This window comes from Trachemys scripta, chromosome 20 (genome assembly GCF_013100865.1).
Source record: "Trachemys scripta elegans isolate TJP31775 chromosome 20, CAS_Tse_1.0, whole genome shotgun sequence".
In the NCBI taxonomy this organism is placed as follows: domain Eukaryota; kingdom Metazoa; phylum Chordata; order Testudines; family Emydidae; genus Trachemys; species Trachemys scripta.
The window spans coordinates 9126377-9153452 of NC_048317.1; the positions used below are offsets into that span (position 1 = coordinate 9126377).

The following is a 27076-nucleotide window of genomic DNA, read 5'->3' on the forward strand; positions in this document are numbered from 1 at the left end:
TGTATAGGACTAAGTCTGTTAACCTTAATTCCTTCAGAGATGAGAAACATTTATAAATGGATTTAGGTTATAATCCAAATTTAATCAAGAATTAAGATTATCATTGAAATGGTGAACTAATGTATTTATCTTGTAAAAAGATAACTACTTGATCTTATACTCTAATGGCTCTTTAAGTATTCAATAACTAAACCTTTTAAAGACAACAGGCCAAGTTTTAAAGTTCATGTAGCTGTAGTAAGGATGAATTTGGCCCCTTTGTATTTTCCACAGTTCTAAAATCTACTCTTCCCTTTAGTGAGCTCTATTCTCGCTCCTCTCCACCAGAACCATATATGTGGGGGAACCAGACAAGCCCTCTGCATAAATCAGGACAGTCTAAGTAATTTTGGTTTGAATGTGCCTTTAGCTGGGGGAGTCAAAATCCTTTGAGGGCTAGACTGCAAATTCTGCCCATTTGCCCCCCCACTTACCACTATGGCCCCTATGTTACCTTGTGCTGTACACTAGGCTCAGGCACAGAACGAGGTTAAGTGATTCCTCCCAGCACTTACTGCACTCATTCCATAACTATTCACAGCCCAAGTCATAACGCATGCAAATATACGAGCAGCCCTTTTCCCTTCAGTATTTAAGGTTAGGACTATTGGTTGAGCAATGGGGAAAAACATCTGAAAATTTGGGTTAGTGTAAGATGTGAAGTAACATTTTAAAAAGTGTCACTTTAAAAAAAATTAATACTGACTGCACCAGGTTCAACCCACTGCTGGAAAATTAAAAACAGATTGCGCTTAAACTGGAATCTTGTACACTTATTAGGAGGGAAATAAGTATAACTGCTGCTAGGTAAGACTGAGATGAGGCAACTATATTGGTTATATTCTATACATGCTCTATGTTCTGGTCCCATACTAAGCTTCATGGACTCAAGTAATTGCATAGATTCAGCTCCTATCTGTTTTAATGGGAGTTCTGTGAACATTTGATGGAATTAGAGCCCTGCAAATATCCACAGCTATCTACATGCAGAGACACAGATGTGGCTGTATTGTTTACCATCTTTGCAGATTGCAGTTCAGATCCAGAGCCAAATTTCTGTAGGCGTGCCGGGCTCTAGAAATAAGCAGGTCAGCGATCATCTCATGACTCAAATATAGAACAATAGCACTTCCTCTCCCAGAAACTCTTTTGATACTGCCAATGGAGTAATGAGAAAAGTAACACTCCATTTCCCTTGAGAACTAATGGATCAAGGACAGGATAAGTTTCTTCTTGTATCAAAGAAGATCATCTGTTATGGCAGAGTATTGCCAGTTTGCTTTATTTTCAAGCAAGTGTACTCTGATTAAAGACAACCGATACTTGCAATTTCTTTATTAATGTAGGCAATTGAAAAGCTGTGAGTGAGACAAACATTCTGAAATGAAGGAGAAACTCTACCCAGATGCTTAAAAGGTATCTAGTTGCCTCACTCCTTGAAATCCAGGGTGGGCACATGCCTAAACACCTTCTGAGGATCTAGAGATCAGTGACTAAGGCCTCAATCCTACAAGGAGCATCATGTGGTACAGGAATCTGCTTGCACAGAGTCCATTACAGCATTAGGGCTAACTATATACTAAGACCCTGATCCTGAGTTCCATGCAGGCAGGCCCTTGTGGTGACCTACTGAAGTCTATGCAGAACTAGGGCTTTAAATGCCATCAGATGGCAATACTATTAAGCACATTACTTTTAATTATCGTATATACAACATTTTCAGACCAACTGATTTTTTTCATATTGACTGTGGCCCTTTAAAATACAAAATAAAGTTTGTTCATTAATATTCACTCCCACAGCGCCAGGTTTTTTTACATTGTTTCCTTAAACAAGTGTTTAAAGGTAAAACATTATTCAAATAGTAAGATTTAAATAACATTCAACCAGGATAAAGCCATTTAGAAACTGGTTTATAATTAATTAAGCCTGTGACCAATCCTGTCTGTGTTACACATTATGGGCACTATGTTTCAAGCCCCTTACTCACATAATTAGCCCCATTCAGCTCAACGGGATTACTAACGTGAACAAGAGGCACTTAGTCACTTCAGTACAGTAAAGAGTGCTGCTCAAATATCCACAGTGGATCTGACCCTTTGAAGAGCTGAGTACTTAGAACTCCCAGGCACTCCCCACTTCTCAGGATTGAGTACTCTGGGTCAGCTGCTGCAACCCTGCACAAGTAATGCCATTGGCTTCAGGGGCACTGCTCACATGAGTTGGAGTTGCAGGGTCAAGCCTTTTATTTTCAATTCCACTTCACACTTCAGTTTCTTACCATTTGAATTGTCAGAGCAGCTGGCCTAAACCAAAGCAGCTACGGATTTTCTTTAACTAATCAACTAATTGAGGTTTTGAGCCTGCAAGGTGCTGAGCACGCTGGCCCCAATCCAGCAAAGCACTCAAGCATCTCCTGAACATGAACCTCAGTGGGATTCCTTGTGCTTAAAAATACGCGCATGCTGAAGTGTTTTGCTGGATCAGAACCAGCATGTTCAGCACCTGCAGCATCAAGCCCTTAATGTTCATGATTATTTTTTGACTTTCAAAATAGGAGTTACAAATATCTCCCTTCATTAAAATCAGGAAGCATCTTAAAAGGATAAGCTGTCAAAGCTGGATGGATCCATTGTATGTAATTTACCAAAGAAAATGTTGAAGGCAAGACTTTGCAGAAAAGCTGAATGAACTATTTTACCAGTGACTTTACATACTGTATCGTTTAATAAGACTTGAAAGCAGCCTAATGCAATAATGTTTCTTCATTTTGAAATTCAGGAGTGATATTTAACCTTTTCTTCCCCCTCATGCCAATTAATTTTCTATAGCAGAGAATAGGAAATGTTTTCTTTATCTTGGTCTAATCTTCTGTAATTTTGGTCTGGTCCCTCTGTTCAAAATCCGTAAACCAAATGGGGAAACTGTGAATGCAGAAATATTTCTGTAACAGAACATCTTACGCAAAAAAAAAAAAAAAAAAAAAAAAAGCTATATAAAACAATGTGAAACCATATTCTAGCCAGCTCTCCTTTAGGACCCAGATTCAGGAAAGCATTTTTCTTCCGGACAGCATTTAATCACATGCTTAAAGTTGGTCCTATGTTTAGGTGCTGTCCTGAATAGGGATTGATGTAAGCATATGCTTAAGAGCTTTTCTTATTTAATACCAAACGCATATAGGAGCTGACCCTGCTCTCATTGCACTCTGGGCGTTCTGCACATAAGCAAAGGTTAGGATTTTCAAAGCCACCTAGGCTATTTGGACACCCAGTTTCTTTAGGAACTTTGAAATTCTATCCAAAGTCGGTATATATTTATACGGTCCAGTCTCAAAATAGTTAATCTATTTAGACCAGGACATTCAAAAACTATCATGAAATATGGTTATTCTTTGTATTGTTTTAGCACCTAGAAATCCATACCAAGATCAGAGCTTCATGGCAGCATGGGCTGCGCGCACACACACACACACACACACACCTCTCTCTCTAAATTGAAAACTTACCTCCCAAAACGCTTGGTCATCAAAGTACTTTGATGCAGGCAGCGTCTTCCATAGTTTGAAAGTTAAAACGAAACCTGTGTTTAAAAATGATACATGTGGGTGGGAGGGGCTGTTTGTAAATATTATATTTATTAGCCACATATCACAATATAATGCAGAGCTAAATATGAAATCAGAATCACAACCATGCCCCCACAAATCTTTCCTGTGTGGAAATCTTTCTGCAAAGGTGAATGTCAGATAAAGATAATACCACTTGTCTTATTTTTAAATGCTTTTGAACCCCTTTATGTTGCTAATTAATAGAATAAAATATATTGGCAAAATAGAATTATCTGGATTGTCCTCCAGCCTTGCTGCTGTCTCTAATACATATAATGGGCCTAACCAAAACCTTGGGTTGGAAACCAACCCACAAACTTTGGAGATACTCAGGTCTGGATTTGAATGTGGGGTTTGTGTGCATCTCTATACAGGACATACCCGGTTCAGAATAATTTGATACACAATTCCAAACAATCTAGAAAGATTTCCTAATCCTGTACAAATTATTGTAAAATGTTCCTCAGAATATTTTTCGCTCTTTAGCACATGGAGGTGAGACAATGTTCCTCGCAAGCAATATATTTGATTCTAAATCCATCATGCAGCATTGTGGTTTAGCCAGCAGATACTTTAAGACTGACATAATTTGGGGAGAAAACCATGTTTCCAGAAAAGCCAGCTATTACTTTCTCTCTGTAGGACTACCTGGACCCTTCCCCAGCCTTCAGTCATCTTCAAACAGTGAACGCATGTAAAAAATGTCTTAGGTCCCGATCCTGCAGACTGATTAGTCTGGGCCGACCCTACAAATACAGAGCCCCTTTGAATTTCAGGCGGCCTCCATGGGGGCAAAAGATTCTGCCCGCAGAAGTGAGGCCTTAATTATTAAAAATTAACACTTATGTATTAAAGCCAAGTGAGCAGCATGCCAGATTTTCAGGATAAACTAAATGATCATTAACTTTTCATATGAAAAGCTACCCAGGCACATTAAGCAAACAGGCTTATGAGCACTGTTAACTTGAGATTTCAGATGTAAACACCCAGCTCATTAAATGATTGGATCAACACAGAATGTTTGTTTATGTTTTTTCCCCATGTCTTTCAGTGAGATGAAGTAGATACTTAAAAGTTTGCTTGATTAGCCCAACCTCGTAATTACATTTGAGCATGCACAGGAGTTACATATTAATTATAGGCTGAAACACTCATTTTAGAGAACAGTATTGGAACAGAGGTTCCAATATGCAGTTTCGTTCACTGAACTGAAGCAGGAGCAAATAGCTGTAGAAAATATTGCAACTGCCATAATCCCACCAGAGAGAGAGATGATCCAGGATCTAGAACCAGATGACTAGATCCTCAACTGGTGTAAAAATCTACTATTACCTTCAGGGGAGCTATCCTCAGCTGCTGTAAATCAGCATCTTACTCAGTGAGTGGAAAACAGTCTCCATATATTTTTACTGTCGCTAAGGCAATATTCCGCATATAAAGATGTCCATCCTAGCCCTTCTCCTATCTGAAACCTGGAGGCTGCTGGTGAAGCATCAGTTAAAAATAACCTTGGCAAGCATAGGAATGATGCTATTGTTTTGGCCCTGCTGAACATACCCCTTTCTGCTGCAACTGAAAGAAATGCACTCAGTATTTCCTACAGCTTTTTCTACAGTAGCAAGTCATCTACCTACATGTATATTTTTAGTACATCAGTCACCACAGTATCTAGGTGCCAAGAGATGCAATAAGCCAGTGAACACTGATGTGACAGCTGATGTAATATAATCGCATACCACCTACTCTTAAAAAGATCAGAACGAAGCTATTGCAAAGAGCTTTCCCATACTGACCTGTAATGAAACCTGTTCCCAAACCTATAGCAGTCGTCAACATGAAAGAGCCAACTTCAATCAAGGCTAGATAACCCAGGCTGAAAATGAAAAACAAAAACCTTTCACACAAAGCAAAGGACTGTAGTGAAAAATATTCCTAGAATTTTTGCCACTTACAGACTCCGAGTTACACAGTAAGGTTATGCATGTGTCTGCTTGAATATATGCATCATGGCAACTTTTCGCTAACTGAAGAATCACATAATTCAAACTTATTTTTAATCATTACATTATTGTACAGTTTCATTTGAAAGGTTCAACACACCCTACCGGACCAAAGACTAATACAGAAACCTAAGGCCAAATTTTGCCTGCTACATGCTTGCAAAGCCCAGCAACTTGAATAGAAGTTGAGTGCGTACATGAGAGGGCAGAATTTGACCATGTACAACCCCAATCCTATAATCTGATCTACCCACACAGCGTCCTAATGAAGTCAGTGGACTCTGAAGGAATAAAGGTCTGTCTGACTGGATCAATTGTGGATCAGATCTAAAAGAGCTACTGGGACATTTAGTTCTTCCCTCACTCCCCCCTACTAGTGCAAAGTGGTCCACCAAGTACGTTCTCCAGCACTCTGTCCTGTCTAGTTTTACCCCTGAATTGGCACCCTCTCCTCTGATGTGGGTCTACTACACAGCAGTCACAGCCTGATCCGGAGAGGTGCTGAGCACCCACATATATATATATTACCTCTTTAAAAAAATATTTTGCCTTTTACTGCCAGTTTTAATATGCAAGATTCCCTGACATATGCAGTGTCAATCAAAAGTCGCCATTTGGAAGGATTCACATCACCTGAACCCTCAGACCTCTTCAATGGCTTCCTGTCTTTATCATCAATTCAAAGCTGTTCCTGGCTCACCTTCAGATCCCAGTTCAGTCTCACTTCCACTTAATCTCTGCTCTCATTTCCACGCCCCCAATGCAGTCTACATCACCCACTTAGCAATCCAGCACTCAAAATTAATTGTTGAGGGCCTGAGCCAAAGCCCACCGAAGTCAACGAGAGCCTTTCCATTGACTTTAATGGGCTTTGGATCTGGTCCTTGATTGTTATTAAGGGGGTTAATCTACAGTGGCCATGCAGAGCTATCTGCATACTGCATGTGTGTTCTAAAACTGAGTTCTAGCACAATACATTAACAATTAGCTAAACATGATACTTACTAAAAAGGATCAACCTACCTTGATAAACTGGCCCACTTGATTATTATGAAGAGAATGACATGGACTATCGCTCCAAGCAATCCAGGCAACCCAAAAGTGTAATGGACGCCACAGGTGTCATGAATCTTGAGCACCGAGTTCAAATATGTCTGGGGAGGGAAACGTTTTAGAAATACAGAGATGAACGTATTTACTGAGCAGAAAAGTTCTTCAGCCACACATCCCAAAATAGAATGCGGGTCTCCTCGCTCTCAGTCCCACATACTAGGCAACAGAACCCAGGAGTCCTAGCTATAAATTCTCTACATGTGCTATTTCTTAGCGTGTAAAACCTCACACAAATGTGCGTGACAGGATTTGGGGTTTCGGACATTACCTCGAAACAGTGAGATCCCAGTACTGCGACCATGCTGGCAAGCAGACCCAAAATCATGGCAATCCAAGGATGTGGAATAATGGGAGCTGAGAAACCAAGAGCAACCCCTCCTGCTAGTGCTGCATGATGGATGTGGATCTGTGGATTAACATCACCAAAGTCAATTCACACACACAGTGATATGGCACCCACTGGATTAAATTCACCCTGCTGCAACAGAACATCCATGCACTACTTAAGACCTACTTTGAGGGCTTAAGTGGGATCTAATAGGAGTATAACTGGCCCTCTGCATAGGGGGTGAATTTCACCCTTGCAGCACGATAGCCAGTTAACATCTTCAATACTATTTGCTCGGGGACAAGAGATCATCAACCTGTTGAGGAGCTAGTGTTGTTTTAGCTTATTAGCCGTTTTACTTTCAATATATTGCTAAAGAGATTAACAAAAATCTAGGTCTCTCAGCAAAGCAATCTTTGCTCTCCTCTTACCATCCTGATTTTTCCATTCCTGCTGCTCAAGGAGGACAGTGCAAAAGCAGCCACAGCACTCACAGCGATGGCATAGTACGTGTTGCAGATTGCGTTCCGCTTTTCCATCAGATCCACGATTAGCACAGAGTTGAAACTTGGCCAGAACATCCACAGAAAGAGAGTGCCTGGCAGACAAAGAGACGCAGTCCTCATTAGAATGCTTACAAACCCAGTGGGTCCATCCCATGCTGTTTCTGCTGGCGGGTTCTAAATCACACAGAGTGCATCCACTGCAATACCCACATTGGGAACCAGCTGATGGGACTCCACCATTCTGACAGCCCCCAACCGTCACTACAGTTGGAGCCTCCCCAGCAGTCCTGCATTGCACATCTCAACAGTAACCATAGAATAAACATGCACCCAGAAGGGGGACTTAGCTGGGAAGGGCCTGATCCTTCAAAGAGCCAAGAGCCTCCTGAGAAGAGCTGAGGGCCCTCAATGCAGGAGATGCTCATCATCTCTCATGGTCCTTAAGCATCAGCTTTGCAATACCTGTGCTCCCTGGAAACACAGATTCAAATATCAATGGGAAGGATTCTGCCTTTCATCCGGAAGAAGTATGTTTGTGCAGCAGGCAATTTACTGTGCGTGGTCCTTTCAGATGAGACCTTTAAAACCAACACCCTGGGGTCTGTTTTGCATGGGCATTAGGGGCCTGGTTTCTGAAGTACACAGTAACCACAACTACAGTGAAGTCAATGGGAGCATTCAGCACCTCTGAACATGAGGCCCAAAAGGGTCCAGGGCCTTTGCTGAAACAGCAGGGATTTGCACTGATGTCCTTGGCCAAAACCTCCCAAGTCCTCTTACTGTTGTACCGCATGCTGGTCACACAGCTGATGTGGTACTGACCAAAATAAAGAACATGGCTATGTTCAGAATGTCTTTCATGTAGGGGTATCAGAACACCAGCACAACTGATACTAGCTGGCTCCCTTCCTGACAGGTTCAGCAGAGATGCCGAGAACTACCTGAACCATGGAGCCTGAACTCCCCTCTCCCCCGAGTGGTGGTGGTTCTTCTAGGCTAGCACAAAGAAGCTTGCACTTCTGTTGTCTTGCTTTGTCCGCTTGGTGGAGAAATGGGGTTTCTGTTTTGTTTTATATAAAAGACTTGAGACTTATTTTTTTTGAATATCCACCATTCTAGTAAGTGGATCTAGTAGAGCAATTAGCATTCCTGTTAAATAGTGTAGACCTGGAAAAATACCATGGCCACAGACTTTTCAGTAAATAGTGAGGCTAAACATTGGGTCCTTCTGTTCCAATAAACTACTCCTGTGGGAATTCTGTGCTGGTGCGCAATGCAGAATTAATGTTTCCCACAGAATTTTATTTTTTTCCCTGCAGAATTTGTGACTTCCCCCAGCATTCCAGCCCACGCCTGGCACGGGCAACTGGGGCTCCCACCGTCAGCCCCGGGCAGCTGCGGCTCTCAGCAGGAGCATGATTATATTGTGTTATTTTGACAAAATATACTGAATTTTGCAGAACTTTAAAATATTGTGTGCAGAATTTTTAAATTCTGGTGCAGAATTCCCCCAGGAGTAAATAACAGGCCCCAGTCACCAGCAAATAAGGCTCTTACCCTCTGTGGGCCAGCCACCAGAAGACAACATAACCTCTCTCTCTCTCTCTCTCTCTCATACACATACAGATCTGAATCCATCCAGTAGAGGGCAGCAGGTGCATTCACACTAGTTTATATATTGAACATTTCAGGGCACAGCTTTGCTCCCAGGAGTTTTGTATCTATGCTGGACTATTTAGGGATATAGGCTGTATTAAAGATAAGCTATGATTTATCTTCTCTTCCCCCACCTCTACTGCCGAGGGGACTCTGAGGCAGACTCGATAATTAATGTTCTACTGTGTGCTTGAATTATATAGAGTTAATTCCACATGCTATTCACCTCATAGCAAAACTTCAAGCGCTCTCATTAAAATCAATAACTAAAACACGCAGGTTTCCAGGGTGTGGTATGTCCCTATGAAAACACGCTGGTTAGTCTCTGCTCCCAGCAACACTGACAGCAGTCACCTTTGCATGAGCTTGGGTCTCCAGGGTTGAGGCTCTTTAAAGTCCCTAGATGCTTTTGCTGCTCACTTTAGGTCCTCCTGCCTGTTGAATGACTGAAAGGATGATCCCATGGCGCACACAGAGGATTTCAGGCACAGTGACCTTGATATGCTCTGAAAAACTAACAGGCTTCCCAACAAAGTGATATTATCTGGGCAGATCATGTTCCAAGCTGCTTCTTCTCCATAAGCGCAGTATAATTTCCATTTGGCATATCCCTTGGGAAACTGACATAAGCTGCATTTATCACAGAGTTCATCCCTACGGAGACCTCCTGGTCTAGTCTATTCTGTAGAGTCAGGACATGTTTCTTTCATTTTCTGGAAGAAAATGACAGCAAGGGCTGTCAGTTGCAGGATGACTTTTTGCCCTTAATCTTGAGCCCTGGAACCTTCCCCTTGTAGAAGCAGCAAGGCAGATGATGGTTGCAGTTTGTTACAGTCTGTGCTTTGAGCACATCCCTAAAAACACATTTGGGATGCCGTCAATCACCCACTGGTAACTAACATTTGGAGTCAAGTGGATGCGTTACTTTATCTCACATCCCAGTACTCGATTTCTCAGAGACGACAGGTGCTGGGGCACTTATAATCTGCTACAGCCTGCATGCAAAAGACTGGCAAGATTATCTCTGAAGTGAAGTCAGCAGAGACTAGGCAACAGTCACCCTTATGCCCATGAAATAACTAGAGTCTCGCTCAAGGTTGCTATTGGATAGTCTGTGTCCAAAAGGTCCCAAGTTCCTCCGTCCCAATTATTTATCCCTTTTCCTATTTCCTCCCTCTCTCCTCCCATTTGTATCTTTCCCCCTTTCCACTTTTCTGTTCTCCAGGCAACAGTAAATAACGTAAATGTTTAGAGGGATCTTACGCCTTCAAGGCTGCCCCCTCCATTCTCCCCATGCCACTCTAGGTGGCAATACTCATATCATTTACCTATGGAACTCACAACTGCAGGAGATTATGTTTTCAAAACACAATAGAAATATTAACCAAAGTACTGTATTATTACAGAAGCAAATCACATGTGTGTGTGACATTCACTCTTGTGCAGCACACAACCTACAACGTTTATGTCCCACTTAAGCTCTATTTTGAAAGCTTATGTGAAACTTAGGTGGTGTACAGGTCTTATGGAGGGTTGAATTTCATTCATATACGAATCATATCTGCAGATACACTGTCAAGGATAAAGATTATCAGTCTTCATGCTTCAGGGTATAAATTAACCACCAGCTGGGGCTCAGGAAGAAACAAACGTCCTTTTCCAGCACGGCGCAATGTTGCGCAATAGGAGGTTTTACATCTTCCTTAGACAGATCTATCACAAGTCACTGTGATAGACAAGACACAGGACTAGAGGTATTTCGCACTATGGCAATTCATGGTCTATGGCAGGAGTGGGGCTGGAAAGAAGGATCCAGATTGTGAATCCCTTATTCCCACTGGCAAAGTACTTACTTGCAAGAGTAATCCCAGTAACTGCAATGAGGCTATTCTTATGAGTTGTAAGTGTTCATAATTCAGCCCTGAATTTCTGGGAGGACCTAGGCACTGGGTAGCCTTGGACACATTATGAAATTGCTTGTTTGGTGGTTCATTTGTGAGCGTCTGCACTACCTCCGAGTTGCTTTCAGGAATTATTCATGAAGACATAATTACTTTAGATAGCGAGCACTTGGGGGTAGCGAGCTGGCACTAAAATCATAATGAAGACTTAACAGTGTCTTGATGAGTTAGATTAAAATACCAATTGCTTTGAATTATACAGCAGAGCCAGAGCTCTGGGGACTCAGCAAGATGAGCATTTAATTTTTCCTTTTTTACATTGGGTGAAGGCTGCCAGGTTTCATTAGACATGTGCCAATGAGCCCTGGTGAGGTTCCAGCAAACACCCAGAATCAGCCCCTCCCACTGACAGCAGTTCTTGGGGTGTACAGCCAAAAGTAGCGAGCGCTAGAACCAGTGCCATCTACTGGGATCGGAGGAGACATTCGGCATAGATCATTCACTCCATTCGGGCAGAACATAGCTCCTAATAAAGGACTCGGGCGCTCACACGTCACAGTGATAGGTTAGATAAGTATTCACTTGATTTTAGCCACAGAAATCAATGCCTCTATTTCAATGTTGTTTCTTTTAAATCTTAAATTAATTTAGTGCTGGCACAAGATGCCAAATTGACAGACCTGGGAACTTACATTCTCCGTGGAGACAAGGGCACAGCACAGATCATGGCAGGACCAGCTTTGTAATATAAATCAAAATAATATGGAAACAAATATCATTTCTTTAAAAAAGAAGAAGAAAATGCTCCTTACCCTGAGCATTTTGCATGTGTGATGTATCTTTTTCCCCAACCCTTTATCTGCTTCTTCTCTTTTGATTCTAGTCTTTGTAAGTGTTTATACAGTACCTAGGACAATGCGGCCTTGATCCTGCTTGGGGCCTCTGGGCCCTGCGGCAATACAAATATTAATAATGACACTGCCCCTGCCAATATGGTTAAATCTGTGCAAAACGGCCACCTGTAGTGGTGAGAGAACAGTTTACCTGTCTTGGCCTTTCTGCTGCATCTGCCAAGAAGAGACCCGCTCAGTGCCACTGCAGTGGTGGTTTACATGATGGGACCCATCAGCCTAAGAACGGAGCTGAGGCTCACCAACTCATTACCATCTGATGGTAACAACTTTTGGTCACTGGGCTGTATTCGAACTTTCAACTTTGCAGTAAAAGATTCTATGCCCCTTTCCCAATCCCCAAAGTCATTCATCCCACTGGCCACCACAGACTGAGACGTTCAAGTAAATGTCTTACCCAGCATTGAAAACAAATCAGATATCGGATTAGACTTTTCCTTTTCAACCCTTTCACTCAGTGAAGAATGGTACAGCCACCAGGAGACTGCCAAGCCAAAGTAGGTTCCAAATATGTGAACGTGCATCAAGCTTGTGTGTTCCTCAACCTGCAGACAACAAAGATATTCCATTCCTGGGTATCAAGATGTCATTGGGTCCCCTTGATGCGTACAGAGACTTGTAGCTCAGTTACTTATACAGTGTCCTTCATAGGCACCCTCATATATAATGTTCATGAGAACTTAGTACATACAATACTTTTTGCAGCTCAGAAAAAGACATGGTCCCTGCTCCAAGGAACCTGCAGTCTAATTCAGACAAATAAAATACACTGGTACCAGTTCTAGTGCAAGGAGATGTGTAGATACCCTCAGGCTGGAAAAATGCTTCCCAGAAGCAGATGGTTAGAAGGAAGAAGGGATTGGTGGATGGGGTGTGGAAGGCTGCTCCAAGCATGGTGGGCAGCATGAATGAGGGAGCAAAGGGGACAATTCATTATTATGATTACTATTATTTATTTGATGGGTGAAGGAACCAAAGGGAGGGCTAGGCAGGAACCTGAAGTGGGAGTAAGATGGGCCACGTGGAAGTTTGGGCAGAGCCTTGAAGGAGCTTTAACTTAATGCAAAAGGAAAGAAGCCACTGAAGAGACTGGAAGAAGATGTGATCAGAGCAGCAGGAAAGAAAGCAGGAGCGTGTTGGCTGGGATAGAGAGGAGAAGAGATGAGGTGCAGAAGGCCAGAGAGAAGGTGCTGTAAACAGAGTGAGACACAAGTAGAATCCCCAGCCACGGAGCCCTTCCACATGCAAACTCCCATTCATTTCAGTGGCAGCTGCATGCATGCAATAAACTGCAGGATCAGGCCCAAAGCAAACCAGCCTAGATCGGACTATCGGTCTAGCGTCAATATCAGACCAGCAAAGGGGAATGTTTCCAAAGGAAAACAAAGGTTTGTTTAAAACCCCCAAAGCCTTTTCCCGCGCATATGATAATGTGGTTACCTACCTTCAGGAATTTTACATTGATCCATCTGCTCGTACTGAAAGCTGCCACCTCCACCATCGCCATCCAAATCAACTGAATAGGGTTAGCTTTGCCCAGAAGAGCTCCAGCTGAGATTAAAACAGCAGTTACACTTATACTGGCCTTTAATACGCTTTAAAAAAAGGAGAAAGTTAATTGTGAAACTAATTGAACCAAACAAGAGTCATTAGTAGGCAGCACTGTTCCAGACATTCATTATGGAATTCTCACGCTTGTGAGGTAGATCCCCATTTTACAGCTGGGTAAACCAAGACACAGAGATTGAAGGACAGCATTTTCAAAAGTGGCCTCCCATTTGGGGTGTCAACATGAGATACTCTGGGCCCAATTTTCAAAAGTACTAAGCACACAGAACTCCGACTGAAGTCAACAGAAGCTCAGCACTACTGACCACCAACCCCAAGGAGCCTCAAGCTGAACTGAGACACCCTACATCAGAAGTCACTTTTGGAAAATGGGGCCTTAGTGGCTTGTTGAAAGCCACAAAGGGAGCTAATGTCAGAGCTAGGATTGGAGCTCTGGAATTTCTGGCTCCCCAACCTGTGCCCCAACCACTAGATCACACCGGTCTTTGCACAAGGCATTCTGAGGTCCCTACAGTCCTCACACAGAATGATTTCTTTCCCTTTCCCCACTTCCTAAAAGGCTGTCCACCATTTTGTCCTCCTTGCAGTTTCTAACAAGGAAACAAGGGATGTTAATGACTCAGACACACTGTAATTTATAGATGTGTTCTGGGCTGTTCTTGACCTTTACAATATTCTGGAATTTCAATTAGCTGCTTCTCCTGCCTCTTGCCATGAGAAAGAACGTGCTGAAAATCCTAAAAATTGTCCCTGCAAAGGTAAAGATTTTTGTCTTACTTCTGATGGGAAAATCATCTACGAGCATATTGCTCTGTAGTTGCAGACAATTTTCTTATGTGTGTAGCACGCACAGCTGGGGCAGGAGATGATTTTTATTTAAGGAAACATAGTGCTTCTGAAAGGTACTGGCCTGGGAGCTGCGCAGACCAGACTGTCTAGCAATCCAGTTGCTTTCACATCGCCCTGCCAACGTGTCTTAACCCTGACCAGAAGAGGTCACCTGTAGGGATTACGGGGAATTCAGTCTCTGTGGCCTTGGTCTCTCTTCTGGGTCTGCCATTAAAGTTGTCATTTGTGAGGATGACTTTTGTGAATGTAGACTCCTCTCAAACTACCAGTCTCATTTCACATGGGGACCCCAAAATGACGGTCACATGATAACAACTTCAGTCGCTACAGACCTAGGCCAGAGCTGGCTGGGAAACGGTTTTCTCATCCTGCAAATATTTTCAATAATTAAAAAAAAAAATGTCCTGTCTCAAACTGGGGCAAGGTCAAAAGCTCAAGATAGTCATGAACTGAAAACCCCCTTCTCCCCCCCCCCCCCGCCCCATTTCAGGTCAAGCAGAACATTTTGTTGTGATAATTGTGAAACATTTTGTTTCCATTTGAACATTTTCTTCTTTTTTTCAGTCAAATTAGCTTGAATTTCTAAATGAAAAAAGTCATTTCAGGGCAAAAAACGAGAATTTTTAAATTTTGATGATTTAGGGAAAAAATTCCCCAACCTTTTTTTAAGTCAGAAAATTCATCCAACTTAGCCCTGTTTTGCAAACAGCTTTGTTTTTGACAAATCTGCATTTTTCACCAACCCCCCCCTCTCCCCCCCCCAATTGTTGAAAAATTCCCCACCAGCCTAGCACTTCAGGATTCCTTATCTTGTGAACCAATCCCCTGAGCCATCAGCATGAGTCTTGTGATGACACCTTTTGGCCAACTTCCTGCAAGATCTTCCAACAGGTCATAGCCTGCAAAATCCCACTTTAGTTAGTGCCTGTCAGAAACTCTTGCTGTACTGCCACACGGTAGTTATTGCTACATATCTAATAACGGGGCTGTAATTCAACAAAGCCAAAAATCAAGACGAAGGCATTGAGCAAATGAGAACAGTTAGGAAAGGCCTCGGCAGTTTGTTGTGCTGCTCCCAGTGCCTTCACATTTTTAGATACACGTAACAAAATTATTAAGGCTGTAAAGGATATAACAAGAAGTGAATCTATGACAAGAACACTTCAAGGCTTTTAAAAAGCAGAATGGAGGTGGTGATTTACCTCTGATGTCCTAACAACACTCAATGAATTTGGCTGCAGCAGCAGAAGGAATATATTTATGCTTGCCTCTTCTACAGCACATTCCATCCTAAGACCGCAAAGCATTTTACAAACATTCATGAATTAAGCTTCCCAACTGAGTTGGGTATAGATGGGGAAACTGAGGCACGGGGGGGTTAAATGATTTGCTCGGGATCACACAGAATGGTTGGGGCAGAAATGGGGATGAACCACAAATCTCCTGACTCCCAATTGGGTGACTCAGGCACAAAACCATTCCTTTCCTGTCTAGGAAAGAGGGAAAGAGGAAGAGAGGGAGCTACCTGTAGTTCCATAGTTATACTACCCAATCAGTACCAGTTAGTAGCTGACATTTTGCTTGTATCCTGGCCATGTGTTGTGATTGCCAATGGAGTCTTCTTACACTTAACAGTAGATGAGATGTTGGAACTGTAAATGCCTTTGCCATATGCCGGGGTGGCCAGCCTGAGAAGGAGCCAGAATTTGGCAACGTACATTGGTAAAAAGCCACAGTAATACGTCAGCAGCCCCCACTAGCAGCTTCCCTCCCGCCACTCCCAGCGCCTCCCGCCAACCAGCAGTCCCACTGATCAGCCCCTCCCCGCACCTCCTGATCTGTTGTTTCGTGGCATGCAGGAGGCACTGAGGGGAGGGGGAGAAGCAAGGGTACTGCAGGCTCAGGGGAGGGCGTGGTAAGGGGTGGAGTGGGGGCAGGGCCTGTGGCAGAGCCAGGGGTTGAGCAGGTGGGCCCCCCGGCACATTGGAAAGTTGGCACCTGTAGCTCCAGCCCTGGAGTTGGTGCCTATACAAGGAGCCGCATATTAACTTCTGAAGAGCCGCACGTGGCTCCAGAGTCACAGGTTGGCCACCCCTGCCATATACTATAAACAGCAGTAGTATTCCACAATTCAATCAATGCTCAATAACTAGCTAATGGATGCAGGATTTTGTTTTGTTTGGGGGAGGGGGAGGAAAAGGTAGAGGATATCCATTAAGAAAAGAGCAAAGGTCATGAATTCTATGACCATTAACAACATATGTAGCTACAAGTTAAAACAATGATAGCAAACGCCATGTCTCATGATATAAATTGAGCTCCTCAAGGAACTGGGAGGAATATTTCCCTTGAATGTACAATGTGCAGTATGATGGTATTGGCCACTGCTAGAGGTAAGACAATGGAGTATATGGACAAGCTGTGTGATTGCTTATGGGTAGGACAGGAAGTAGGATAACAGGCCAGATGGACCAGTGGAGAGGGATAGCTTGGTGGTTTGAGCATTGGCCTGTTAAACCCAGGGTTGTGAGCTCAATCCTTGAGGGGGCCATTTAGGGATCTGGGGCAAAAATCTGTCTGGGGATTGGCCCTGTTTTGAGCAGGGGGTTGAACTAAATGACCTCCTGAGGTCCCTTCTAACCCTGATAGTCTATGATTTGATACACTCACTCTGTGCTTCAGTTCCCCATCCATAAAATGGGGATAAAGCCACACCTCTCTACCTCACAGGGGTGTTGTGAGGGTAAAGATGCTGAGGCACTCAGATGCTATGGTAATGGAGCCATAGAAGAAAGGTAACTAGATCAACAGATGGCAAAATGCAGTTAAAATTACAAAGCCAACCATGAAATAACTAAAAGTCCTGCCAGTGTGACGGTGCTGCTGGGTAAATATACCAAAAACACAGGAAAAATTACCTTAGCCGCAGCACTCAGAGATGCGACATTAAGAGTAAATGATCCATTCTAGGATGTATGAATTACCTGTGCAGGCTGATTTTCACTTTTCCTGCTGCGGAACTAAACAAAAATCCTTCCACGAGCATAGCCCACTGAACTCCAAGTGCGGCAATTAGCAGGTTGAATCCAGTGCTGCTAAATCCATATCTTTTCGTGAAGGCCAGGAGGAAGCCAAATCCAAAAATCACCAGGACGTTGACATCTTGAAATGCTGCATGGCACAGAAACCGATAAATCAGTCAAGTTATCAATGCAGACCAGACTCCAGATTAACACCACAGCAGTGGTCAATAAACCTGCTGACAATTAATAACTGTCTCAGAGTTATCCGCATACATTCTGGTGGAAAAGGAGGGTGGTGCAAGACTGGGCTGGACTGAAGGATGGAGGAGAGACCATCAAGTTGGGACAGGAAAGGAGATATAAAATAATAACAGTGCATTTCAAGAGCACTATTTATCAGGGGGCAAAGCCTTTTATATATTAATCCAGACTGCTCCCCACCCTCTGTGAGGGAGGTCTTATCCTAATTTTTCAAATGAGGACGTGAGGCACAAGAAGATTTAGTGTCTTGCCCAAGATCAGAAGAGCTGGGAACGGAGGCTGGGCGGTAGTACGGTCTACACAATGAGGCACTGGACTGGGACTTGGGAGTTCTGGGTTTTACTCCTGACGGTCTTTGACCTGCTGTGTGACCTTAGGCTTCCACTTCCCCGCTCTGTGCCTCTGTTTCCCCTCCCATCTTCTCTCTGTCTTGTCTATTTAGATTGCAAACTTAGTGTTACAAAAATGTGAAGATGTTTATAAGCACAATGAAAGACAGAGGCAGTAATATGTTTATGAGAGCACTGGTAATTGCTTTCAAATGATCCCTTGCAGTCAGTCAGTAAAACCAAAAGGCCACATTCTGTTCTCCGTTACACAAAACCAAATCAGCAGGATTGGCACAGAAGTAACCGAGAACCAATTTGGGCCGAGATCTGCAGAGAGTCTTGTCTTGCTTCATTTTGAAAACAATGACACTCTCCTTTTCAAAGTGGGCCGATTGCCCTATTTTCACCATTACAGGAGGAGTGCTGTATTTGAGATAATAGTCAGCTAAGCAGAACTTCTCTCTACTGCAACTCTGTCTGCTAAGAAATGTTTCTTTGGAACAGAGTCCCCTTATCAAGGCACAGGCAGTGTGTCTGCTCCTTGTTGATTTTAAACCCCACCTTACACATACACACACCAACCACACACACCCAGCCCCCTTTGTCAACCCTGAAACATCTCAAGCCTGTTTTTTGATGTACAAATTCAAAGTGACTACTATAAGTGGCCAAACGTTATGCCATAGAATTTGTAATAGTCCGGTGAAAGGTCCTCACAAAAAAGATGGGTTAGTCTCTAAGGTGCCCCAAGGACTCCTCGTTGTTTTTGCTGATACAGACTAACATGGCTACCGCTCTGAAACAAAAAGATCTGAAACCCTTGATTCTGCAGACACTTACACAAATGAGTAGTTTCATCGAAGCCAATACATCGAATTACTCAGACACATAAATGTTTGCTGCATCAGGCTTTAGCAGCAGCGGCTCCAGGCACCAGCGCAGCAAGCGCGTGCCTGGGGCGGCAAGCCGGTCGCCATCAGGGCGCCAGAAGGTCTGCTGGTCCCACGGCTTTGGCAATAATTTGGCGGTGGATACGCCGAAGGCGCGGGACCGGCACATCACCCGCAGAGCCGCCATCGAATCCACGTGACCGGCGGCCCTCCCGCAGAAACGCCACCGAAGGCAGCCTGACTGCCGTGCTTGGGGCGGCAAAGAACATATAGCCGCCCCTGGGCCTTAGATTGCTCTCTCTGTGCCATAATTTTACAGCATCCAAAAACCTTCTAGGCACTTCACCAGAAAGACATGGTGCCTACTCTGAAGAACTTACAATGTGATTTTAGATGGGACGCAGTGAATGAGAGAAGCAAACATGGAGGGGAAAAAGGACTAGGGTTACAAGAGTGTTGTGGCTGTGCTGGCCCCAGGATATTAGAGAGAGAAGGTGGGTGAGGTAATATCTTATTGGACCAACTTCTGTTGAGGAAAGAGACGAGCTTTCAAATGACAGAGAGGTCTTCTTCAGGCCTGGGAAAGGTACTCAGAGCGTCATAGCGAACAGCAGTAAGATCACATGGCATGTGCATCTTCTGGGCAGTGAACTGAAAGTGTATGTTTTTTTAACGAATAATTATTAATGATTATTGACTCGCTTATTGTGAACACCAGGGAAGAAGTGAGTCATAAGGACTGTGAATGAGCAGAAGGTGGTAGTTTGGTGAAGGGCATGGGCCATGTGTAGGATGGCTAGAAAAGAGAATGAACACTGAGGCTGGAACCACTGGAGAAGTGGAAGGAGATCTCCGGTGTATAAATCTCTGTATCCCTAGGCCTGGTAGCCCCAGCATATGTGCTAATAGGTATATTCTTATGTCGATGTACAGGTTTCTACACTTCATAGCAAGGATTAAAGCAAATGTATAGGGAGGGATGCAAGTTTCTGGCTTTTGATCAACTCACATACAAAATATTAAATGAACCCAACTCAGTGCATGACCATGGGCAAGTCACATCCCCTTTCTGCACTTCAGTTTTCCCCATCTGTAAAATGGGAGTAGTTAGACTTACCTCTCTACCTTACAAGGAAGTCATGAGGATTAATGGGTTAATATTTGTACACCACTTTAAACAGGTTACATGCTATATATGTTTTATCATAATTGCTAACATATATCTTCAGTAAATGTAGAAAAACACATTTCTCAGATGCAGGATTGTGTACAAAAGATTCAATGCTTACAACATAGAAGCGAAGTCTGGTACCATAAGACAATCCCCAGCGTATTATTAAATAAGAAAAAGGGCTACTTTTGCCTGCCAGTACACATTTGATAACAAATCTAAGGCCTAATACGGAGCCCATTATTTAATAGTTTCACCTAGTAAGGGGCAGAAACCAAGACCCAACTTAGAACAGCCCAAGATCCTTGGGGAAGGTTGGATCTAAGTTCTGAACTTCACTGCTCAGACTCACCACTAATTTTAAATCCATTCCTACTAGCTGTCACACTATTTCAATCATAGAATCATAGACTATCAGGGTTGGAAGGGACCTCAGGAGGTATCTAGTCCAACCCCCTGCTCAAAGCAGGACCAATCCCCAACTAAATCATCCCAGCCAGGGTGTCAAGCCTGACCTTAAAAACCTCTAAGGAAGGAGATTCCACCACCTCCCTAGGTAACCCTTAAGCCTGATTATTTGTTGCCCTGCACATTGTGCATTCATTTGTCCCAGGCTTTCATCCAGCCCAATTCCCCCCCACCCAATATCAGGGTTGGAAGGGACCTCAGAAGATCATCTAGTCCAACCCCCTGCTCAAAGCAGGACTAATCCACAACTATTTTTTTTTTTGCCCCAGATTCCCTAAATGGCCCCCTCAAGGATTGAACTCACAACCCTGGATTTAGCAGGCCAATGCTCAAACCACTGAGCTATCCCTCCCCCATTTTGTATGATTTTTGTATGATCATAGTTCCAAGATCCCCAGTCTTGCACCTGAACCCATTGTGCTAGGCACTGTACTAACACAGAACAGGATGGTCTTTTCCCCTCAAAGAGCTTACAATGTACATATAAGATGAGACAACAGTGGATACAGACCAGTGAGGGAGCACAAGGACACAATTTAGTAGTGTTTGACACCCACTTTGGCCTGCTGTAAATGACTGTAGAAGGTGCAGACCAATAGAGTATTTAAAGGGAAGTACCCATAATATTTGTCAGATGTACAGCACTGTTCAAAACAAGCTCAAATGCACCCAAATAAAAGCACACCCTGAACCCTACCTTTAACAACAGGCTTGCGAACTTACCAGGATAGATGTCAAGGTCTTTTGGCGTACTTCCATTTTCGTTTGAAAAGCAAAACCAAAATATGAGGATAAAGGCAGTTTCCAAAGAGAGTATGAGCCCCGGCAGACCACATCGGAGACTGGGAGGATAGTCAGAACCCATTGTACATTAGCTCTAGTGTTAAACACACACACATGAATATTTTTCTTCTATAAGAACGTTCCACCAACCTCAAACCAAAAGAAGGTTGGGGGTGAGGAGGGAATAAAAACTTCAATGCGATAAGAACGCCCAAGAGGCGTTAGCAAGGAATAGCTCCTTATCTAAGGCAGGTCAGGAGTGCAAGCCCGCAGCGACGAACATCAGTTAAGTCAAGTAGATCTGTGACGTGCAAGAGTACGTATATTTAAATGGTAAAATTCTGGCGTGTCAGAGCCCTCTTCACCAGCTACACCAACTGCTGGTGGGCCTTATCGGTTAGCTGGGTTATAATTAAAGACAGGCATGAACTGGAACATGGGAGTTTTGCCATTGATTTCAATGGAGCCAGGATGTCACCTTGAATCTGAACCCCCTCCCCATATTGAGGAAGGAAGTATTCTGATCCAGGAGCCTAGTTCGTGAGTCAGTTAGGGTTGCTTTGTGCCAATATTCCAGCAAACAGCCTCCTTAAAAGCTGGTGGATCTAACCAGCGAATGGGAATCTCTGGTGGTGTAGAGCTACCATAGCGCCTCTTATGCCATCCTCCTCTCCTGGACCGTACAGAGCGTGGCTGTGGAAAGGGGGACATGCTTGGAGCATCTCTAAACCCTGGTGATCCCCAGCTGCTGGAAGCCTTTGGCAGAGCTAGCATCATTTAGAGCAGTCATGTGCCTATGTAATCTATGCCAGGAACCAGGCCAGCCCCGAACTACCCCCGACACCCTCCCACAGCTGTAGCCTAGGGCGCAGCTGAGAATCTGACCTCAGATCTAGGTCCAAATCCCAGATCCAAACACGACGGATCTTTTGGAAATTCAGATTCAGTCTGGATCCAGCGCTAGATGCGAATTGGCTTAAATACGCCTCAAGGCAGGAGTGCTCAATGCCTTGCACGACTGGGCCTGATGTAGTCGTAGAAAAGAGGTCTTGGATTCCTAGCTCCCTTTCTGTCCCTAGAGGAAGAGAGTGGTCTTTAAAGGCATATTGGCAGGGCCATGCGGGGGAGGCTTCCCCCGATGTTGTTTATGAAGTACCCCTCTCTGGGGACAGATACATGAAGGACTTCAGGGCTCGACTGCTAAATTCCCACATACAAAGCTTTACATGAAACCTTACAAAAATTAGGCCATTAAAAAAACAGTTAGGAAAGAGATGAAATGCACCCTCCCTTCACAGGAGATATAAAACCCTATCCTGGGGAAAAGATGGGCTAATACAGTGCTTTTCAGCCTTTTGTTATGATCATTATTATTTTATGACCATTGTGCCTAGGAGCCCATCATGGACCAGGATCTCATTGGGCGAGGCACAGAACAAACTGAGGGTTGCTGCCCCCAAATGCTTACAACCTGAGTAACGTTTCTAATATTGCAACTGCTTTTCCACAGTGGGACCACCTCAAAGCCCCTGCATTCCCATCTAGCTGGGACCCCCTTCGCTTTTAGCAATATATCAAGGAAAAGTGGCCCCCAGGTGGAGAACACCAGGGTTAGCAGACAGCATTTTATGCAATCTAGGGCATTCCAAAAGCAACACACTGTTGTTGCTCTACCTCTGCCCGCTGCAGTTCGGCTCAGATAAGCAGAACGAGGAAGCTTGCCAGACTCCAGATGTCAAGATCTGTTCAGCCTCTGCTCCCGAAACACCACTCCTGATTGATGTGTTTACCAGCTGGCTGAAAGGCAGGACATGTCACTACCAGAACGCTTATGCTTTGTGATCCGATTCCATCCAGGGACTTGCTTACTGCCTTCCCTAGACCAACAAGCCACTGTTAGTATTGGAGTATCAGGGGAAGGGATAGCTCAGTAGTTTGAGCGTTGGTCTGCTAAACCTAAGTGAGTTCAATCCTTGAGGGGGCCACTTGGGGATCTGGGGCAAAATCAGTACTTGGTCCTGCTAGTAAAGGCAGGTGGCTGGACTCAATGACCTTCCAAGGTCCCTTCCAGTTCTACGAGATGGGATATCTCCATTAATTATTTTTATTTATTATGGAAAGAGGAATACTATAGAAATGAGGGTCATTATTGCCTATTTTAGAAATAAAATTTCTATAAGCTCTCAACCGACTTTAAATATATTCCTTTTCACAAAGAAGCACTGTACCTTGCTTGGTTGAAGACTGTTTGGGTGTGATGGATGGACAAATCGACTAGTCTGGAATCGCAACATGCTTTTCACATCTTTCAGTAACCTGCACCTTATTATGCAGTAATCCAAGAGCCAATAGTAATAATGCACCGTGAAATAACGACTTCCCCAGGTGTGAGTCCACTGACTGTCATTCATCCTAAATGATCCCGCCATGGTTTACACACTGCTTAAGAATCTAGTGGCACACATACGCAAATCAATTCTCCCACCACTCAAATGCAGCCACCTCTAGGAAGAAACACGGCAACCGTTGAACAGATCACAGCAATGTTACACAAGAGCTTAGGGTGGGAAGCGAAGAACAATACTAGTAGTCAATGGTCCTGCAGGGGAATGTAAGGAGACTTAACATGATAATTATCCAAGTTGGAGTTTAACTGAGCTAACACCCCTTATGCTGGGGGTTGGGTGAAACCATGTTGAAGCTGGTGGGTAGCAACAATTAATTAATTAAGCTCCCATATGGAATAGTTGAAACAATAGGTGCCACTACCCAAAACACAGATGACCTGCAAAACCAGTGAGGAATGTGAATTATCTGAGTGGAAGTTTTTCACTGGTGACTAGATATTGTTTGCTGGAGAGGTGTGAGAATAACAGAGGCAGCTGAAACACCACAGAAGGCAGCAGTGAAGCACTTGTAGCATGACCCTGAGATAAAGCTAAGAGAGCTTTGAGGTTAAGTGCTTGCTGAAAAGGGGCTTGGAACTGTGAGCAAAGAAATGGTTCCCTGTTTGATTCTTACTCTGATCAGGAAAATAGGACTTAGTGTACACTCTTTACAAATAATCAGGAGTGCATAAAAAAAAATACTAACTCTCATCAATTTCTTCTCCCAACAGAAACCACTTGCAAGACCCCCTAATATTGGCTAACTGCTCAGGTCAAACAGGGGAGCAACATTATGTACTGAGTGCCATCAACGCGCTCAGTGCTGTAGAATGAGGTGGATGAGATGGACCCTACCTCAAGGATTTTACAATCAAAGTTAAGCAGACAATGCCTCTTAGCCACATAATTAGGATGACCAGACTAGGACCCTATTGTGCTACGCACTGTACAAACCCAGAACAAAAACATGGTCTCTGCCACAAAGATCTTACAATTTCATTAACACTTGACCCAATTCCTTGAGAAGTAGCTATCAGAGAAACTGAGACTTCACCAGGAACTGAGAGCCCTCAGAACCTTGCAAGATCAGACTCTATGCATCTCATTGCTACACATGAGGTGCTGAAAGAGACTGAAAAGCCGCACAAAAATGGAATCTGCAAAATTTCTGAGAAGATCAGCTTGGAATAGCATCTCCGAAGGGCAGTGGAAGTGTGCAGCTTGAGGGTATTTTGGAGGTGTGTAAAGTTCTTCTTTGGTGAAATTGGTGCAGGTGATCATATTGCATACCTATGCCCAAGAGACAGAAGCAGTGTATATGAATGGGGAGAAAGCCACCTACTGGCAAAGAAAAAAATACCAGGCAGGCAAATGTACATTGTAAATACTAGGAAATAGCAGGGGTAGAGCCACCACCTGACCCACATTTGGCAGGTGAGCCAGGCAAATTCACTGACATCCACAAATCCTCCCTCTCATCAGCCACCTTTAGCAGGACAGAGGATTCATGCACACTCTAGACCCACCAAAACAGAATGGGAGTAGAAGTGGCAGCAGGGAGAGATGAGAAGAAAGGACAAAGAATACAAAAAACAAAACAAAACAGTGAAGAGAAAAAGATGGGGGGAGGTCAAATCAGAAAAGTAAAGTATCTAGAATGTAAAAGTGAAGAACAGGAAGGGAAAGACAAGCAAGGGGGAAGGAAAGGCAACATTTTGAATGTATGATTTAAAGTGGATTTGGCTATTATGTGAAAATGTTCCCAGCTCAAAGGAGAAGGAGGGGACAGTCTCTCTGCAGACTGAGCTCACATTGTATACTGATCACTGAAAGGCTCACAGGGAAGGTGATACTTTGCACTTCTCTCGCAAGGATGTCAAAGTCAACATGCTTGAGTGCTTAGGCAAATGTTATTATCATCTCCATTTTAGTGATGGAGAAACGGAGGCACAACATTTAAGAGGTTCACCCAAAATGCACAGTACAGCCCCAGTCCTGCAAGGAGCTCCATAGAGAGAGCCGCCTTCACCCAGCCACCTGCCCAGACAGATCTCAGGGCAGCATCTGGACTTCAATTAGGTCTTGACTGCACGAGAAAGTTGTGAGATTAGAGACTGATTTAGTTAAATTGATACAGCCGCTTGCGTGGACACTTATTTCGCTTTAGAAGTCTTTTGTATCAATTGAATTTAAGTTCATTCTTACTTCACAGTCAAGGCCTTAGAACTGGACCCAGACCAAGGAACAGAACCCAGTAATCCCAACTCCCAGTCTGTTTGGTTAGAGCAAAAAGACATTTGCTAGTATCTTTGACACTAGTTAACAATGGAATGGCCAAGAGGGAAAGGCATATGCACTAAGCAAAGGGGACTGGGAATTTACCCATCTGAAAATTAATGCATCACATCCTACATGCTGGTATAACTTCCTTCTCATCTCATTCTTATCAGCTTTATTCAATATAGACATACGACCCAAGCTGCTAGTGAACTCCCCACATCCTGTCAAAATATGCCAGCAGCCCAGTGTAAATCCTGGGAAAGTCCTGGTGATTTCCAAATCCTGCAGAGAAATCAGGGTATTGTGGCGCACAGATGTTACCGTTAGGGAGCGCTAGAAACACTTGTACAAATAAGGTGTAGCCGTGCCAGTCCCAGAATATTAGAGAGATAAAACAGGCAAGGTAATTACCCCACCTTGTCTCCGTATAGATAACAGGAGTATGTGGGCCAGACCTATCCCAGGGGACACCATATTGCTCCATTCGCTTGGCCTGTCACCATTATCGGAGTATCTCCAGCCTCAGCGCGAGCCTGACTCTGCCACGCCCAGTGCCCCCAAAGGGGGGTTCCCTCAGCTCCCGGCGCATCCATGGATAGGGTTACCACACGTCCGGTTCTTCTGGATATTGTAAATCTGCCCGGACAGAGAAAGGAGGCTCAAAAAAGAGACAAACAAATGGAAAGGGGACGGTCCCCCGGGGGTTTTAAATAAATTAATTAATGGAGATATCCTATCTCCTAGAACTGGAAGGGACCTTGATAAGTCATCAAGTCCAGCCCCCTGCCTTCACTAGCAGGACCAAGTACTGATTTTGCCCCAGATCCCCTCAAGTGGCCCCTCAAGGATTGAACTCCCAACCCTGGGTTGAGCAGACCAATGCTCAAACCACTGAGCAAGACCCCCCTTGATCTGCTTCCCCAGGCTGGTGGGGTCCCTCAGCACCGGCATCGAGCTCCCCCGGGTGCCCAGGAGCAGCTGACACCTGGCACTGGTGGCTCT

The 27076-nt window shown here is 43.9% G+C and overlaps 1 protein-coding gene across 1 annotated transcript; it reads right to left on the reverse strand.

Annotated features, from left to right (window-relative positions):
* Positions 1-1359: 1359 nt before the first annotated feature.
* Positions 1360-21679, reverse strand: RHCE (Rh blood group CcEe antigens). The gene is made up of 10 exons (XM_034754225.1): positions 21348-21679; positions 17467-17653; positions 13509-13659; positions 12462-12609; positions 7522-7688; positions 7031-7168; positions 6673-6803; positions 5443-5522; positions 3548-3621; positions 1360-2963 (listed from the first exon to the last, which is right to left on the reverse strand). Exons 1-10 carry the CDS (start codon positions 21487-21489, stop codon positions 2937-2939), a joined length of 1245 nt encoding a protein of 414 aa, XP_034610116.1. The 5' UTR covers positions 21490-21679; the 3' UTR covers positions 1360-2936.
* Between the last annotated feature and the right edge of the window lie 5397 nt (positions 21680-27076).